This window comes from Aythya ferina (assembly GCF_964211825.1).
Source record: "Aythya ferina genome assembly, chromosome: 2".
Classification (NCBI taxonomy): Eukaryota; Metazoa; Chordata; class Aves; order Anseriformes; family Anatidae; genus Aythya; species Aythya ferina.
The window spans coordinates 46,142,638-46,162,632 of NC_140297.1; the positions used below are offsets into that span (position 1 = coordinate 46,142,638).

Below are 19,995 nucleotides of genomic sequence, written 5' to 3' on the forward strand. Positions count from 1 at the left end.
CCCTTTGGGCTGGATGTTGTTCCTTTTATCAGCTTAAGAAAGCTGGAGGAAGGATCTTTTTACCCCTCAAAATGCAAACACTCAGGTTGTCCCTGCTGTCGCAGTCCAGGAATGTCCTTGTCCCTGAAGCAGGAGGAGAACCTGAATGACTCTCCAAAAGCTGGTCCTAGGTATGTTTTGGTGCATAGGCTGTAATAAGTGGAGAAGTCTGTTTATATTGCATGGTTGTGGGGACATCTGAGCTAGGTCCAGGACCAGCAGGACCAGCAGCTGTATGACCTTGCCCCAGCTAATTAGGCTCAATTTTGTCTCTGCGGCAATTTCTGTGTGTGTGCACTAGCTCTGGCTGGGGTGGAGTTAACAGCCCCACAGCACTGTGCTCTGCATGTGTAGCCAGAGCAGCCCCAGTATTGCGGTATGGCACCATGTGGTGGTTTTACTCGGGTGGGCAGCCAAGCTCCACCTCAGCTGCTCTCTCACTCCCCCTCCTCAAAGGGAAAGGGGGAGAAAATATGATGGAAAGGGCTCAAAGGTTGAGATAAGGACAGGGAGATCACTCAACAATTATCATGATGGGCAAAACAGCCTCAGTGTAGGGAGATAAATATAATTTATTACCTATCACTAGTGGGCTAGCAAAGTGAGAAACTAAAAGCAAACAAAACCCACATTCCCCCCATCCACCCTCTTCCACCTCCTCCCCCTGAGTGGCGCAGGGGAATGGGGACTGTGGACTGTGGTCAGTCCCTAACACTTCGTCTCTGCCACTCCTTCACGGTCCCTCTCTGCCCCTGCTCCCCGTGGGGTCCCTCCCACAGGATGCCGTCCTTCCCAAACTGATTCCGCGGGGACTGCCCACAGGCAGCAGCCCTTCAAGCACTGCTCCCACACGGCTCCGTCCCACGGGGTCCATCCATCCCCCAGGAGCAAACTGCTCCAGCACGGGTCCCCCACGGGTGGGGGCAGCTCCCCCCAGACCCCTGCTCCTGCGTGGGCTCCTCTCCACGGGCTGCAGCTCCGGCCCGGGACCTGCTCCTGCGGGGGCTCTCCATGGGCCGCAGCCTCCTCCAGGCCACATCCACCTGCTCCACCGGGGGCTCCTCCACCCATGGAGGGGCTGCAGCGTGGAGATCTGCTCCATGTGGGACCCATGGGCTGCAGGGGGACAGCCTGCTCCACCAGGGGCCTCTCCACAAGCTGCAGGGGAACTGCTGCTGCCTGCCTGGAGCACCTCCTGCCCTCCTGCTGCACTGACCTCTTGCACTGTAATAAGAGGGGGCCTCTTATTACAAAGACGTCCGTCCTCCCAAACAACCACTATGTGTTCAGGCCCTGCTTCCCAGGATATGGCCGAACATCACTCGTTGATGCAAAGTAGAGAATTATTGTTTTCTCTCTTTGCTTCTGTGAGGCTTTTGCTTGCTTGTTTGGTTTTCCCCCTCCTTGTTTTTTAATTATATTATCCTTATCTCAGCCAGTGAGCCTTTTTTTTTTTTTTCTTTTTTTCTTGCCAACATACTTTCTTTTCTTTCTCTCCCTTTAAGGAGGGGAGTGAAGTGAAAGAGCGGTTGCAGTGGAGTTCAGCAGCTGCCCAGCTGGGTGAAAACACCACAGTGTGCCTCTATATTTGCTGTGTTGGTGTCTTGTTTTGAAATTTCTCTCTCCATGGCCCTGAACTGCACATTTTAGAAATTGTGTTGAGGTTAAAAAAAAAAAAAAAAAAAAAAAAAAAAAAAAAAAAAAAAAGGTGATTTCTAGCATCTAAAGCACATTGTTTTCTAGGTCCAACAGCATGTGTGACTTGTGAGCGCACTTCATTATTGTCAAGTAATCTGCAAATCTGCGACACCTTTTGAATTTCACACACCTTTTGCCAAAGAGCCTAACCTGTCAAGAGTGCATGTTCCCAGGGCTGGGAAGCTGCCTGGGGCTGCCAGGGACAGGGGTCTGTCTGGAGACCACTGCCCTCAGCATCTAGTTGGAAGCAAAGTACCACTGGTGGGACTGTGAATAAACTCTTCAGCTCTTTGGAGGCAATTACTCACCGTTTCCCAAACTCACTGAGATTAGCTTAAGTAGTTTAGTATTATGAAACAAAGTTTAATGTCATTTTCTTCCTTTCTTTCTTAGTTATATCAAAGTACTGCATGATTTCTGATGTCACTTCGGCAGGTGGTTTCTGTGGGTTGTTTCCCACTTTTCAGGCTGGAGAAAAGCCAGCAGGAATCACTGCCAGCACCACTCTTGCATGACGTTCCTTGCTTCTCTCTCTCCCAGTTCTACATTGCACTGCTTTGCACAGTTCTGTTGGTATTTTAGGTATTTTAAAAGTCTGGGAGATGTTTGGATATTTTGTTGTGTGCTACCAAGTGGTCTTGGGCTAGAATAAGATGAGACTTTCCTGGCACTGTGTCAAAGGTATCATAACTACAGAAGGGCAGAGAACATGAAACAGGAAAGTGGAGGGTTGTGAAACGTTAGATGAAAATCAAGATCTAGAAAGTTCAAACAGATTCAGACACATTTTAGAACTAGCTAGGGAAATGCTATCAAACATGAAAAGTGGTGTTTAGCACTAGCTGGCTATTTGGCATCACTCACAGGTGTGATAGCTTGGTTCTAGGGGGTGGAGGGGGGAAGGTGGTTTTAGTGTGCTTTCGCAGTTTCGCAGTTTCTAGCGTTGCTAGTCCACCAGTGATAGGTAGTAAATTATATTAATCTCCCTACACTGAGGCTGTTTTACCCATGACAATAATTGATGGGCGATCTCCTTGTCCTTATCTCAACCCTCGAGCCCTTTCCATCGTATTTTCTCTTCCTTTCTCTCTGAGGAGGGGGAGAGAGAGAGCGGTTGTGGTGGAGCTCAGCTGCCCAGCTGAGTAAAACCACCACAGAACAGCAATAATCTCTTTATTCCATCTCTCCATGATAATGATCAACTTTCCACCAACTTAGTTAACAAGATTGGGCAAGGTATTTTGACATATATATCCACATTTCCACATGCAGCACCAGGAAATCCAAGTGACATCAAAGCTGTGTGTTTCTTGGTGCTTTCTCAGTGGTGATTGCAGCTGATGACATCTCAGTACGTGAAAATTTGCTGATTCCAGCAATCTGATTATGAGTAGATTGCAAAATTCTTATTTTTTCCTCGTCATTGCTCTTTATGTCACAACCACTGAAACTGAGGAAATGGTACATCTACTACCTGCTTTATTATTTTTTTTCCAAGAGAATATTATAACTGTGAAAAAAGGGCAGATTGCTGTTGACAAGTTTCTACATAAAACAGAATGTGTAACAGAGGAAATGGCAGTACCAGTTCCTTAATGGTATACTAGTAGTGTAGTGCTTCACCTTGGTTTTGATCTGATGGTGCTGTTACCCACTACAGCTTCAGTGCATAGAAGAGCAAAAACTTTTGAGTATTTCTTAGTGTCTCCCTGGGTTCCTTCCTGGCTGATTGCGTGTAAGATCAACATAAAATCGAGTGGATTTACAACATCAGAAATAAAATTTCACATTTAGAGAAGAGGCACAATGCTTCTTGAAGTACTTAATGTGATGTCTCTCCATTCTGGTAGTTCACACGGTAAAAGGAGTGTACCAGCTCCTTTCTTGCAGCCATGTTAGACAAAGAATGAGCCTTCTGAAGGGAAAAGCAACCCTTGGGATCTGCGATAATAATCCGAGGGAGATCAACCATAATGAAGCATGCTTGAGGATTGGGTGGGGATTTGTACCTACCCTTTTGGGTTCTTAAATATCAGTGTTTCAAATAGAGCAGAAGTGAGCTCTACAGTAAGTCCGGCAAAAACTTTTTAACTTCCCTGTTTAAGGCTTCACATATCATTTGGGGTAGATTCTGATATTACTCTTCCTTTCCAATGATTTCAGAGCTGGACCAAAAAAAAAAAAAAAAGTAGAAACAAAGAATTTGGCCCTTTTGGCCCTTGTGATTGTCTTGTAACCTAGAGAGAATCCTAGTCTACTGCAGAAAACATTGCTGCATTATTGATGCACGTGCCTTTGGCACATTTTAATTTCACACTTAAAGATCACAGAATTTCATGGTGATGATGGACAGAAATGTGCGTGTCTGGGGCATACCTGGTCTATATCACTTTGAATGACATAGCAACATAAAAGGTGCATGCATGGTCTTTGAAAAATTACTGTGAATTTCTGTAATTTAAAAAAATTGTCTTGTCTTTATATGATTTCAAGTTCAGCAAGGCAATTAAGCACTTACTGGAAACTAAGACTTTGGAGACCTTATTTCTTACTCCTTATCATTTCTTCTGAATAACCTGATTGCAGATATCATCCAGATCTGTGTTTTAAAATCAGAGAGTCATTGAATACTAACTTTAGCTAAAAGCAGTCTTTGCTTTGTTTTGGCCTTTTTTTTTTTCAACAGCTACTGATAAAAGAACTTGATCTGTGGTGAATCATTTCCTGTTTCACCCCTGCCCAATTTCAGTCATACTACATTAAGTTTTGCATTAAATTATCTTTTCCCTGAAATCTAGAAACCTAAAAAGTCAAGGTCACTCCCCACATGTACTTTCTACACTTGAAGGCAACTTGTTGGTGCTGTAAGTCATATGCAGGATTGATGGGACTGGGGTCTCTTATTTGATCAATGACTTTTCCCTGCAGCCAGGAAGCCTGCCTCCTGACTGCCAATTGTGCCATTTAAGCTGCATGGCAAAGTGTCATTATTTGAGCGCTGCTCAGAAAAAAAAATTCCTTCTTCACTTTTTATCAAAATACAAAATAACAAAAGAATGTTATGTAAGAAAAAAAATATATATATACATATATATATATAAAACCTGTTATTTCTTCCATGTTGTCTAAAACATCTATGGGTAAGATAGCAAATGTCACTGAACATTTTAAACAGAAATACTTTCACCCAAACTGCAAAATTCTAGCCACAGGGGAAAGGCATCTGACCTGCTGCTAGCCCGTGTATCTTTTCAATCATCAAAGTGCCAGCACAGTACAAAGAAACCCAAAGAATTACATCGACAGAGGGCTTTGTTTCTAAATACGTAGAAGTCTTCTGAGAAGTAAAAATATGATAGTTAAGCTGTAGTGCTTTCCTTACCCATTGAGGAATAAAATCTAGAAAAGTTAATTGTACTATCTAACGTAAATGAAAGGAGTATTTACTACACTTAGTAACTAATGGCAAAAATATTCTGACACTCAAGTTAGATATGCATTTTAAATTCTCAGGAAACATAAAAAAATGAATTCTATTTTCAGAAGGAAAGCTACAATTGAATAAACAGAATATATATTTTAGTAGCTTAGAAAATTCAGTCTTTGACAATACCCAGGCTGTGTTTTTCCCACAGTTTCAGATGCCTTCTTGGTTAACTTTAACATTTTTATTTACAGAAAAATGACCTCAACATAAATGCTGTTTTTTCCACAGTGAACTTTTATTGGGATTTTGAGAGCAAATTTTCCTTAGCAGAGAGCTGGAGACATCACTTCTTTTGCTGAAAAGCCGCAGGACACCTCTGAATTCCATTAGATGTATTTTACAGGATACTGGTTCAAAAAAAAAAACAACAGTAAAAGGATCCTTTCATTAGCTTCATCTAAGCTTGGGAGTCATTAGAAAACCTTTCAGGAGCTGAGAAATACAAAAATGCAATTAATACCTGTATTCAAAGGAAACGTTTCCAAAAAGGCAGAAAAAAATGTATGGGGGGAAAAAAGAGTGATATAGCCTATGTGCTATGTTCCATTTTGTGATATTTGCACTGAACAGCAAATGCTGGGGCACAGGGTTGGAGGGCCCATGCCTCCAGAGGGGACACAGATGGTGAGGCTGCTTCAATGGACCTTACGCAAGTGTTTGTGCCTCTCTGTGTGGCAGATACAGGGGGCACCTGGAGGTGCTGCTCTGCTGTTCTTGAAGACGTGGCCACCAAGGGCTGCTATGGGTGGCAGCGTCCCTCAGCAACCTGATGGACCCCCACACAAGAAGACCTCTCCATCTGGGAGTGGAGGCAAAGGGGGGACCATCGCCGGCCCCTCTTTGCAATGTGAATCCATCCCATACCTGTCCCCTTCTCCAAGGGATTTGGGACTTAGGGCCAGTTGGGACTGCCCCAGGGACTCAGGGCTTTGTGCAGGGAGCAGCTTCTGCAAAGCAGAGCATAGCTGGGGATGAGGCAGGAGCGATGCTTTCAACAAGGGAGAAAACAAGTAGGAGAGGAAGCATCCTGTTTGCTGAAACGTATTAAAAGTGATCTAATTAAAGATCACCACGTGACAAGCGTGTAGGATCACCATTTTACAAACACACTGGTGCTCTTTGAAAGCTCACATTGCTGCTTATTGTGCCGTATCGGGCAGCACATCCCAAAAAGCAGCACAGGCACATGGGTCACCCTGCGGGGACACTGCACACGTGGTGCAGCCCCGGGGGCTGTGCGGTGCTTGGCAGAAAGGGATCTCGGGTGGGCTCAGAGCATCCCTGCGCTGTCAGAGCAGGCAGAGAGCTGGCTGGGCACTGAAGATGACTGAGTGGCCCCAGGACCCCTGGCGGGGCTCCAGAAGACACGGACACAGGACTGAAGCAGTCCTTTCAGGTGGGCTTTGAACATCACCCCGGCAAAGGCGTAGATCACGGGGTTGAGGCAGCAGTGGATGAAGGAAATGGTTTCCGTCAGCTGCAGGGCCAGGGCGATCCGGTTGCTGGCCTGGCAGTCGTTGATGATGTGCAGGCTCTGCAGGGTGTCCAGGAACAGCACGACGTTGAAGGGGGTCCAGAAGAGGAAGAAAACAATGACGATGATGAAAATCATCTTGATCGCCTTGATCTTGTTCCGATTTTTGCACTTTTGCAGGTTTTTCAGTATCTGGGCGTAGCAGCAAATGAGGATGCTGAGGGGAATCAAGAGGCCCAAGATATTGGCTGCAAACTGAGATGCAACCTTCCAGGTGTTGCTGCCAGGGGGGTACGTGGGGACACACTGCATAGACTGCTCGATTTCCAGCTGCTGGTTGAACACGATGTTGGGCACAGAAGCCAAGCCAGCCACCAGCCACAGGACTAAACTGATAATTATGCCACATGAGGTCGTCCGAATCTTCATGGCATAGATGGCATGGACAATTGCTATATACCTGTCTATGCTCATGAGGGTTATAAAGAAAATACTGCTGTAAAAACCTGTGTAATAAATGCCAGCCATTATCTTGCACATAGCGTTGCCAAAAACCCACTGCTCTGCAGCATAGTGGGCTTGGAAAGGGAGAGGCACAACGAAGAGGAGATCAGAGGCCGCGAGGTTCAGCAGGCAGACATCAGTCATCGTCATCAGCTTCTTCCTGGTCAGGAGAACCCAAAGCACCAAGGAGTTTCCCAGAAGGCAGAAGACAAACACGAGGCAGTAAAGGATGGGCAGGAGGAGGGATTTAAACCTGCGAAAGCTGTTTCCTTCATTGCATGGAGCAGTGTTTTCGTCGTATCCATAGGCGTACTCTGTTGTTTCGAAGAAATGGCTTGTGGGATTCATCTCGGACTCCTGTGCAGGAGAGAGCAAGAGGTAAAGGGTCCTGACAGGGATCTCCCTGGCTTCTTCAGTTTGTCATTCCTGCCTCTTTTGGCCAACTTCAGTTTTTGAGTTTAAAAAACACCAAAACAATTTGTGAGGGTGAAAGGGTGGGAGGGTGAAAGGGTGTTCCTTGCTTTGTCATTTCTGAAGAATTGCAATGAATACAGCTTTAAATTCATCTTACGTGCTCTCCAAAAGTGAGTCAGTGCTTTACCCACCGTTTGTGTTTTTTTTTTTCAGATGCCAACTCCTGACCACCATAAAAAGGATCTGGTTGGTAGAGTAAAGCGTTCACATTTTAAGAAGTACAGTTCTTTCAAAAGGCACTGTTTCAGATGAGTTTGGCTTGTCACTGCTAGGACATTTGCATGTTTATCGTGCATTTCACCTACGCTGTGCTGGCATGCAGGTAGATAATACTTCAAAAGAGCTTCAAACAGACTGATGTGGAGAAATATCACATGGAGTAATCAACCGTGTTACAGCAGCAATAATACCAATTAGAGTGATTAATTCATTAAATGCAGCGTACGTGCTGCAGGGAAACTGGAGCATCTGCATGTGTGGCACAGCGAGGGATGCAGTTGGTACTTGTGCTCTGCTCCTGGTGCCTCAATGACCTGCCTCAGCTTTTTGGGGGCACCAGGCGTGCTTCAACCAAAGTCAATCAGCACATGCATTGTGGAGAAGCCTGTTACAAAATACAGCACCCAGCCCTGCAGAGCCCCTTGCTCAGGAATAATGAGAAACCACAGAAAGGCAGGGCTGCAATCTACCTAGACAGTGTAATTCTTTCCTATATTCAGCTTTAAGGTAGATCATCTGTATTACTAATTTCAGCTTGGATTTCACACATAAATGTTGAGATTTTGAGTCACCAGATAACGGCTGTTTATGCCATTCATCAGAAATATTTATTGTTAATGCTATTCATCCCTGTTCTTGGGCAACCCTGACAAGCTGTGACTGACCACCACAGCAGTGGTTATGCTTCTCAGGTGCCTGTCAGGGACCCAGTAAGAGCAGTCCAAAGGTTCAACAAGCAAAAGTCAGAAATAATCAAAATGTAATGAATTCCATGTTATAAGTATATATATATATATATATATATATATACACATATATGCATATATATACGGTCACATAGAGATATACAGATGTAGAGATATATAAATATATAGCTACATGTATGTTCATCTGGTATGTAGACAGATCTGTAGACATATAGGTACAGATATATAAATATATTAAGTCCGATTTGGGCAGAATTCAGAAGTGATTCCGCTTGTCTGAACAGAGCCTGGTGATGCTCTACTTCAGACTTCACAAGGCCAATGCCTTTGATTCTCTTGACCAGGATAGAGCTCTTCCCACTTTCTCCCCTCCCTGCATCAGTTGGCCAAAAGGGTCAAACCAAAAAAGAAGCTTTCCACTGGGTATCAAGAGAGGTACAACCACCGCAGGCTCCCTTCCCCTGCTTACCACAGCTCACCTGATACTTTCAACAGCAGCAGATTAAATGTTTATAGTTTCTATCCTGGGCAGCAAGAAGCCTTCACGCTCTCAGTCGCCCCTGGTCCCCTTCTGCCGTGTCCTTGTCCTCTCTTAGGCTTGTGAGTTCCCAGGACGTTTAGTCCATCGCTGGTGGTTTTGGTGATAGCAGGTGTTGGATGGGCAGCTGCCAGTTACAGATAAGGTTTTGAGACACTGAGAAGGGTTTGGAGCTGCAGTAAACAGGAAAAGAGATGAGAAGGCTTAAAATTACACTCTGTGAAACAAAAATCAACTACAGCTCTTTTTGAAGACCGTACGAGCACAATAAAAGGTGCTTACCTTTTCATGCAAGTTTGCAAAAATCCCCTGTCTCACAGCCACCTCTAATTTAAATGAAAAATATCAAAGTTGAGGTGCGTCCATCAGAGAACATGTAATGCTAGACACAAGTAGTGCTAGACCTGAAGAAATTTGTATAGATCCATTAAACTTGACAGCTCTGCAGCATTTTACAGAAGCTGATATTTGATTTCCAAGAAGCATATTTTAGTTTTTCTTTTCTTTCAGCTGATAACAACCTGCATACTGAAGCCTGCTTAAGTCCTTTTCTATTAGTAATGTACTAACTCTCTGAGCAAAATGAGAACTCACAGCTACATCTTTGCAATCATTTTTGCACAGCTTGTGTTCAAGCGGAGATATCTTAGAGTTTCTTTGCTTCCTTGGTGTTCCTTAAAGTATATTTTAGTGCATTCAGGACACATGGTCAAGGAGAAAATAGTAGAACAAGAACAGGCTTGAAAATTTTTATTTTACACAATCTCCTGAAATCTTTTTGTTGTTGTTGTTGTTTCATGTATTGCTGTAAATTAATGATAGTGCTTTATAAGTCAGGCAAATTATATACTTTTCATCCACTAATCTTAGCAATGGGTAAGCACCATTTCCCTGACTTACAGGAGCACAGAGAACCCAAGAGCCTAAACACGTGGCAGACCCAGAGCATGTCAGTCATTAAAATTATTAACCCATTCTTCAGTAGCAGATAGCAGCTCCAGCACCACGTAGCTTTCCAGCCTGAGGGCTGTTGTGTAAATGGATAGTGAAAGGCAGTCCCAAAGAAGAGCACAGCTAAATTCCACAGACAGATGAATGAAAAGTGAGAAAATGGGCTGGGAAATGAAAGTAGCAGCCTAGTGAAGGACCTGGCATGAGTCAGTAGCACAGTCAGAAAGAACAGGACAGTCCCATGGGATGCTCACAGTGCTGCAAACCACCACAGCATCACTCTGCCTCCAAGCACCCAGCTTGTCTTATTGCTTAAGAGTCAGCACCACCTCCTATCTATTTATATATTCTTTTGTTGCAGACTTAATTTCTGCAATGTTGTTGTGATAGAACTTGATTTTATTTTCTTCTCTATATTCTTTATATTTTAATTATGTGATTAATAATATGTCAATAGTATGTCCCACTGTTACAGGCAATGATACAACACAATGTAACTCTGTTACGTTTTCTTTTGTGGTTTTAAAGATCACTAAAGTCAATTTTCACTACTTCTTATGATCAAAACATCAGCCAGCTAAAGGTGCCACTTCTTCCATTGAATGCTTTTTGCATTAGTTTGGATGATAAGTTATTAACACATAAAAAAAAAAAAATGGTGATTTGATATGAAGCCAATAAAAGAATTAAAGCCTCTGTTAAAGACATGCCTGCATTTAAAAACATTTATACATTTCCTAGAACAAGAAAGACTACTGTAATTTTTCTTGAGGTATTTTCTCTTGAATGTGTTAAGATTTTGCAAAAAGATTTCAGTTCATTCAAGTTGTGTATTTTTAATATGGAAATCTTTCAGTGCTGTATTTCCTCTGGTCTTGATTCTAGGTGGCCATACAAAATGTGGTGGGACAGCAGGGAAACATCAGAAGAGATGCTGCACGCATGGTGCAGAGGGGAACATGCAGGACCTTGAAGACAAGGGAAAGATCTTCAACTAGAGTGTAAAAGGATAAATGATGGGTGGAGGGGGCTGGTGACTGGAGTGGTGGGAGGAAGTCTTCTGGCAGACCAGAGAGCCTTGCTGTGTTTCAAATGATATTCACATTTCTGCCTGGCTTTCAGAAAGGTTTGTGTACCTGTGCTGCTTCTGGCTGGGTGATATTCCTGACCCACAGCTGGCCCTTCAGGCTTGTCTCAACAAAGAAAGAAGATTTATCAGATGTGAGACAGTGTCTGATTTCTCCAAGGCAGCAAAAGGAAGGGAACAAAGATGAGTTTAGAAAACAACAAATGTGGGTTTGGAAGGTTGTTATCCCCACAGGTGGGTGCGAAGTGGCAGCCTCTAGCAGAGGGGTGGCTTTTGGGGACTGTGGCACAAAGGACAGTAACAATAATGATGGAAACCAATGGCAGATGCCTGCTTTGGGGGACAGGGAGGAACCAGAGGCATCCAGGGGAACACACCACCTGGGAGGAGCAAGGGCAGACAGCACAGCTGGGCTAGAAGGCAGTGCAGATAAATAACTACCAGCGTGTTCACCAGTGCGGGTCCTGGCTCCTGGCTGTGCGCTGGCTCCTCAGCTACCAGCCAGGCTAAAAACGCATGGAAAATATCACTGTGGGATGAGCCTCGCAGCTTGTCCTCTCCTGCGTGGGTGGTGGGGATCAAGTTTTCAACATGGGGGCTGGGGAAGCTCACACCCCAGGGCTCGGTGCCAGGCAGGTCATGCTTCCCCTTAGCTGCCACCTGCTGCTGTTGCCACTGCAACAGCGCTGGTGTGTGTGTAACACACCCTTGGTGAAGTTATGGTTTCTGCTGCTTTATCTTCTTTCATTCTCCCTTCAGAGTGGAAAAAAAAAAAAAAAAAAAAAAACATGCATCACTTTGCCTATCGAAGAATTTGGTCAGCCCAAAAGTCACCACCACATGACAGTGACGTGGAGGCCCACACTCCAAACCACTCACAGCCCCGCAGGCCGAGAGGCTCTGCCACAGTCCTGCTTTAAAAGGAAAAATGCCACAACCAAAATGCATCTTGCCATGAAACAAACAACATGGCCAAGTCCTCAGCTCCTGCAAATGACCAGATTCACACGTGTCCAGCCCCTGACAGCAGTCCCAGAGGGTTTACTTCACCTGTGGCACCACAGCAGCTCCTCAGCCTTGGGGCAATGGCCAGCTTAATGTCTGCAAAGCTGCTATGCCTGCTCTTGTGGAAACCTCTCCTTCCTCCTACAGATGATTTAGATTACTTGAGCTCGAACACAGAGAGGAAACTGTGGTTGTGACAGAAGATGCCACCGGCAAAACTGTGCTATGGCCTGAGGGGTGAGGGCTGGGAGGTGTGGTGTGGGTCCGGCCCTTTGGCGGGGCTGGTGGCAGGCCCCTTCCCACCACACGTGCTCGGTGTTGGTGTGACTGCAGATAAGAAAAGGTGGGAAAAGCCACATATGCTGCCTGGTGGTATATTTCCCAAGAGAATAAAATGTCTGAAGTATTTCATGGACCTGCTCGCTATGGCAGCAGCTGGCTGAAAGGTGAGGGGCAGGTTGGTCTCAACGTGGTGCTCTGCTTCCACCCGTCACAACACTGGGCGCTCGTACCCGAGAAGAGCAGTTTCCTCTGCCTTTGCTCAACAGCAAAATGAGAGCAGCTTCTTAGTCAAAATGAGGCCTTTCCCTCTTAAATCTGCTCTCGCTTTACAGCTTGTAATGTGGCTGAGGGCTTTCTCTGATGTATCAAAAGAGGAGTTGAAAACGTGATAGAGCAAAAGAGGGAACAAAACTGGGACTGCTGATACTGAACCAAAAGGACATACGGTTTCCTCCGTCCTCCTTTTGATAGAGCGATGGAGCAAAATTTGAAATGCTTTACGAGCAGATAGGTCTAACTTTTACTATGTTTAGTTACGATGAAGGAAGTTTAGAAGGTTTGTATTACTTAGCCAGTTTCATCTGTAAGAAAATACAGAATTGTATCTCGAAGTGAGGGCAAGAGGACCCAGGTCTGGACGATGTGTCAGAAGATTAGGTGAGGAACTCATGCTATGTATATATCCTTGGATGTGTAACCGACTAAACTCAGTATGCATGTTGAAACAGTAAGATAAGAAAGAAAGAGATGGCCTGAGCATGCTCAAGAATTGGGTTCAGCCAATGGACACAGTGAGGAAGACGATCAGTGACTGCCAGAAGACTGCAGAAGACCACCAGTAGAAACAAATGAGAATGCATCAAGGACATTTGCATATTTTAATGAATTCCAGAAAACAACATGAATATGTTAATTATTCATTGGAAGCCTCCTGAATATATGTGTTTTGACTGCATATACCCTTGGTAGTTGAGCAACTCGGCACGCACACTAGCTGGAGAGATCCGCTGTGCATCCAGTGCCACAAGAAAAGAATGCCCGCTTTCTAAAACTCAAAACTGAGTCTTAGAGAATTTCTTCGACCAGCTTTTATGGTATCACAACATTGTTTAGTCAGCCCATCGCCATTGTGGAGGTACAGACACATGTCAATACACCATATGGCAGACTGGCTTCTTTCTCGTTCTTAAAATAGGGAGAGCATATTCATATCTGTGTGTGCTAAGGTGGAAGAGGGTTTTTGGAATTAGTTTTTTTTTGTTGTTGTTGTCAGCAAGAAGGTATATTTAGGTTGGCTAAAATGCCCCTGAAAGTGCCAAGTTGTTCTGGGGGGATTTCTGCCTCCAAAATAGAGAAAAGATTATGAAGAACTGTCACAATATTTTATGTTGACAAGTTGCGGCTAAAATGTTGCAACTTTTCATTTTCTGAATGTGCCACTTTCAAATACAGTGGTTTTTTAATATACATAAATAACCTCTTCTTCCAAATCTTCTTCCTCAAAAGCACACAGGCACTAAAACTTCAAAAAAATTTCCGGTAGAACTAAGATGCATTGGTTTTGCTGATAGAAGATAGAATTTGATTATTTTTTTCAGCTTGGTCAGCAAAAATATTGACTCATATTACGGTAAAAAAGTGTTTATGGTTTCCGACTCATAGAAGGGTGTATTTGGCATTGTTCTGCCCACCTCCCCTGAAGCAGATGCTCGGTGCAGACAAAGAAGCTGGAAGCCGGGGCGTCCTCCAAAAACTGTTGCTGAGTTTGTTCAGGAGAAGCAGCTGGAGGTGCTCTGTGGGGTCTGGACCACCTCCCTCTGCTCCACACTCTGCCTTCCTCTGCTGGCACCAAAGCCGCACAGATTCCAGCATTGACAGCTGCAGCCTTGCACAATTGCTCTGTTTCACCAGAGCAGAAATTAGCGTGTTGCAAAATTTCCAGGACAAGCAGCTCATTCATAACAATCCGAGCAGGGAGTGGGATTTTCTCGCTCATGTTTTGCACCAGGAGCACTGCAGGACCAAAAGAAGCAAACAAATGCATCACTTGCACAGGGGGTCCCAAGAACAAGCCCCTTCTCTGCTCATCCCTTGGCTGATGCTCCTTTCTCACCCTGTTTGTTTTGTTTTGTGTTTTTGTTTGTTTGTTTGTTTGTTTGTTTGTTTTTCTCACTCAGGTTTTTAATCCCTTGCTGTCCTGCACCTTTGGAATGCCAGCACATGGGCACCTCTCACTTCTGCACCCTCTGCTTTGCCTCAGGGTGGAGAACTGAGAAGGACGCAAGCAAGGATGAGTTAAAGAGATGGCAGAAGTCTGAGACCAGTCCCTGGCTGGAAGGCAGAGCCATGTCCCACTGTCTGTCCTGCCGCACAGTCTCTCAGCCTGCTCCTACAATCCAAAACCCCCTTGGTGTGATTTAAGTCAGTTACTTGTCCTTTCTCTGGAAGATCAGTTGCTGCTTTCTTCCAGCTGCTTTACAATATTCGAAGGTCTTGTTCTTTTTTAATCTAAATAGCTCATATTCCATCTTTTTTTTTTTTTTTTTTCCTTTTAGGTCATGCTTTCTAAATCGTTAATCGTAGCCACTGTTCTCCTCTGGCAGCTGCCTGGCTGTCCGTAATCTTTTTCCATCACGGTGCCCGAAACCTGACACAGAGCCCCAGCTGAAGACTGACCCCAGTGAAGCAGAGTGGAGGAGCCCCCTCCCTAGGGAAGCTGTCAACTTCTGCAGTCACGTAGCACTGCTGATTCATGCTTCCTTTGCTGGATGCCAGCCCTGAGTCCTTTTCTCCAGAACTGCTGCCTTCTTCATCCTGTGGCCTTGGCTGAACCTGCCCTAATGCAGAACTGGGCTTGCACTGTTTCTCTTCACGGAAGTGCAGCCCATTGCTCACGGGCTTTTTAATTCATCAGGGTTACTTCAAGTGGCCATCCTGTCCCTCTGTGTCTTTGCACCCCCTCCTAAGGTGGTGGCATGCAGAAATAAAATGATGAAAACCTGCAGTGGTCCTTCATCCAGAGCATTAATGGACATGTTGACTCCTGCAGGGGAAGAGAGTACCCCAGGGGTTCATACTGGGTCCAATCTTGTTAAGGATCTTCCTTAGTGGTCTGGATGATGGATCAGGGTGCACCTTCAGCAAGTTTTCTGGTGATACAAAGCCAGGAGAAGTGGCTGATAACACTAGACGGTCATGCTGCCATCCAGAGGGACCTGGACAGGCTGGGGAATAGGCTGACAGGAATCTCACAAGGTTCAAAAAGGAGAAGTGCCAAGTCCTGCACATGAGAAGGAACAATCCCATGTACCTGTCCATGCTGGGGCCACCCAGCTTGAAAGCAGCTTGGCAGAAAAGGACGTGGGGGTCCTGGTAGATACCAAGTTGGATATGACCTAGCAAGGTAACCTGGCCAAAAAAAAAAAAGAGCTGCGACTCTTCATCCTGGAAGAGAGAAGGTTCAGGGGGATCTCAACAGTGTACTGAAATCCCTGAAGGGCAGGAGCAAAGAGGATGGAGCCAGACCCTTGTCAGTAGTGCCCAGTGACAAGACAAGAGGCAACAGGCACAAGTTGAAGCAGAGGAGGTTGGATATGAACATCAGGAAATGCTTCTTTACTGTGAAGGTGACTGGGCACCAGCAGGGGTTGCCCCAAGAGGCTCCCATGTCCAAGGAGGGGCACGCACGGTGTGGTTCCATCTCTCTGATCTCCCCCTGCCCTCCCCGGGGACGAGATGAGAGGCTTTGCTCGGGCTGCTGCCCACGGGAAGGTGTGATGAGGGCTCAGTAATGTCACAGATAAATCTGTATCTGAGCTGCTGATAAACAGGAAGCTACTGAGCAGCTTTATACTTTTTCTTGTCTTTTTTTTTTTTTTTTTTTTTTTTTTTTTTTTTAGGTTCTTTTGGTCTGGTTTTTGTAGCTATTCTTTTTTTGCTTACTTCATCTCAGGAAACACATTTTCTGCCACCTCTTGCAGGAAATGTGCAAGATACAAAAAGTGTTTTGAAAACCTCATGGTTAGCTCAGCCTGTTCAGAGGGTGGTGGTGAGACGGAGCACCAGGCACCAAGGACATGGCAGTTGCACTGGAATAAGCCCACAGCTGAGTTAAAAACAGTGGTAGTAAAGCTAAAAGGGTTTGACTTTGCAGAATGAAGACACTTGCATGCATTTGTGCTACAATCAGACTTTGTACTGGCATCAGAAGGGACTTCCAAAGTTTTCTGGACAAGGATATTGGGGCACAGCTGCTGCCCACAGGAGCAGGCTCTTGGGAATTTATTTTCAACATCAGAAGACCACCAGGGATCCTGCTGCCCAAACCATCCTCCCCCACCATCCACACTGCTCCAGAGCTTGCTGGGCAGAGGGATGGCCACAGCAGGAACACAGCCTGCAGGGACCAGTGCTCACCATCATTAAACCCGCTCCTGATCTTGCATGCCTTCAAGCCTTCTGTTATTCCTGGAAGGGGTGAATATTAACCAGACGCATTTTGAGCAAGAAGGAAGGTGAGACCAACAAGAAGTTGGGTTGAGGAGGATGAGGGGTGTCTTTCCAGTACATAGATGATTGGGGCAGGTTTCCTTCTCACTGCCAAACTGCAGCTTCCTGTTTTCTTAGTTTGCCCAAAGCACAAGAGGGTTTCTTGAGTGGGACAAAACAGATGATTTTTTTTGCCACTGCATAGGTAAAATCTGTATTTCTTTTTACGACACCCAGATTTTTTTTGCTGTCTGACTCTTTTCTGATACACTCCAATAATTCCAAGAACCATTACGATTTCATACCTCCCCTCTTACAGGCTTGTAGGCAGCAGAGTAAAAAGTTAAAAGCTTAGTTCACATTTTGCAGTCACTAGGTGTGAACGTGTCTTTCCGAGCAAGACCAAACACAAGACCAACTTCTCCAACACAACCAGCAAAAGACAGGGGTTATAGTAAGATGTCCACATTTCTTGAGGAGAGCGAAGGACATCTGAGAAATCTGGAAACTGAGTTGAGACACAACGCTTTAAGCAATCTTTGAAGAAAAAGGAAGTTCTCAGATTTGTCTCAAACATTGAATGTTGATGATGAAAAAGATTGCCTTGGAAATGAAGCCTGTCCTTCATTTACCCAAAGTGCTGTTCTGCCTGTTTCATCTTTATTCTACCAAATATGTGCAAGGCCAATGATGCCAAACGCAAAAAACCTTCCGAGTGTGAGCTTTTCTTGAAGAAGGGCCCAGAGTGCAGGTGGTGGCAGGCAGCGCCGGGAAAGCCTCTCACCTCACTTAGCCAACAGTGGTTGTCATAAGCTGAGGCAAAGAGAGTTTGTCTTTCTGAATGCTTAGGGCTCTTATCAGAAATGGGCTCCAAAGACAGAGCAGAAGAACCCCCATTTATCCCTGCTGTATCTCACTTTATTTCCCTAAGTCTCCAGTTTTGGAAAATTAAAAAGAGAAAATTACACCAGCAATTCTCCACTGAAATGCAGTAAAACAGATCTACAGTTCAGGACAGCAAAGTGAGATTATGCCATGATTATACGATGAAAAAAAAAATGCACAATGTTTTGGGGTTTTCTTTTTTCTTTTGAAATATGAATGGGTATTCTGATAAGCCATCAGACAATTGACCACATATACCACAGGAGGTTGACATTTAATGTGCTTCCCAGCAATGCATGCAGTTCAACAATATGAGTGTGCTCCTGACATGATTTCCTTTGACTTCTCAGTCTTAAGCTTTGTCTGAAGCACACCTTTTACTCTCCCATTGCACAAAAGGATGAAGATTGCATAGAGAAGTAATTAATTTGTCTCAAGCCTCTCTAGCTATCTGTGACAGCAAATGGCAATTGCATTACTCACCCTGTTAAAAATTCAGCCCTGTCTGCATCTGGGAGTCACTCACAAGCCAGAGATGCTTTTAATACAAAACTGGTTTTTGGTATATCTTCGGTCAATGGTCCCAAACTATGGCATGAGCATGGCAGAGGGCAACAAAATCATACTTCAGGTGTTACGGGACCATGTCAAAAGTGGCATTTTTTATCCCTCCATCAGACTCCTGATCCCAAGGGTGCTCTGAGAGATTCTTTCAGAAATAATTTCATGCAGGCTTTAGGGCACACGTGCAACCAACAAGAAGACTCAGGAGCAAACTGAGGAGTCTGGAAAGGACTCAGACAGGTCTGTCTAGCAAAAGTAGCCACAACTACAGTGAGCACACTCCTGTTTCAGTCTGGCTGTGCTTTCCCAGAGCGTGCACAACAAGGGGCACAGCAGGAAGTTCTGCCTGCTCTGGCTGAGAATAAATCTTACATAAAAATAAATAAATACATAAATAAAATTAAAAAATATATATATTTAAAAAGCAAAAGGAAAGGAAGAGTTCCCAGCAGAGCCAGCAAAGTGTTCGTTCACTTGGCAGCACGGGTGGTTGTGCCAGCACAAGGTGCCCCAAAATCACCCTCCTGGACTGTGGCCACTGCAGATGCAAGGTGCAGTGGAAGGAGGGGGCTCACCTGCTGGGGAGGGAAGTCCCATGCACGGAGAGAAGATCATGCTCTCATAAATGTCAGCCGAGGGGTTAAACAGAGGTCTCCTGTTTCACTTGACTCATTTTTGGAGATCTGGCTACGTGCAAAAGGGTGAATTCTTTGGCCAGCATCAAAGCGTGAACACACAGCGCCTGAGCTGAGCACATCCTCTGCTCCCTCACTCGCGTACCTGAGCTTCAGATCCTCCCTCAGCTCGGGCACAGGCACTGGGGGGCAGCTTGCAGGAGGTGGCAAGCCCTAGGGAGCTGGCAGATGCCACCAGAAGCCTCGGGGACACTGGAGTGACCCAAGTTTGCAAGCAGGTGCTGGCACAGCTGCAGGAGGAGGAGGTGTGGGGCAGAAATTTGGGCTCACAGGGTACAGAATATGCAAGGGGGATGCAAAAAGGAAAATGAGAGGGCTACTGGGAGGCTTTGGGCAGATTGTCCCCAGCACTAGGTTGGCAAAATGAATTCCCACACACATCTATACCTCCAGACAGCACCTACCTCCCCGTCAGCTCTGCTTCAGCCTCCTTCTTCTCCTCCTCCTCCTCCTCCTCGTGGTGCAGGAGCTGTGTGGAGGCAGCGGGCAGCCGGAGCAGCTTTCGGCAGGGCCAGCAGCTGCTGGCCACGGGGGCCGTGCGGGCAGCAGGAGCGGAGCCTGGCACGGAGACAGCGTTTTGGGCCTCCCCCCTTCCCGAGGGCTCAGCTACACACAGAGCCCAGTTTTCTGGACCGTGCCTTTCCACACATGAAGGCTGCGGTCTCCCCGATGGCTGCAGCTGCCAGCTGGCTTCTCCTGAGGTGGGGTCCTGGCGTTAAACTGTGGATTTTACAGCAAGCCGTGAAATCAGATGAAAAGCTCTGTGCTGGAGCAGTGCTGGAGCAGGGAGCATCTTCCCCCTTAGTCCCCTGGGGTCTGCTGGAGGTGTCCCCATGGAGAGGCCCCCACCAGAGTCTGCTCCAATGGCCAGGGCACCCTCCAGAAGGGGAAATGCACA

General features: G+C 45.5%; 1 protein-coding gene across 1 annotated transcript; it reads right to left on the reverse strand.

The window, feature by feature from the left end:
• Window positions 1-5,584: 5,584 nt before the first annotated feature.
• On the reverse strand, window positions 5,585-9,590 carry LOC311431116 (C-C chemokine receptor type 8-like). The gene is made up of 2 exons (XM_084508346.1): window positions 9,082-9,590; window positions 5,585-7,559 (listed from the first exon to the last, which is right to left on the reverse strand). The coding sequence occupies exon 2, from the start codon at window positions 7,548-7,550 to the stop codon at window positions 6,495-6,497; it is 1,056 nt and encodes a 351-aa protein (XP_084364472.1). The 5' UTR covers window positions 7,551-7,559; window positions 9,082-9,590; the 3' UTR covers window positions 5,585-6,494.
• Window positions 9,591-19,995: the final 10,405 nt, after the last annotated feature.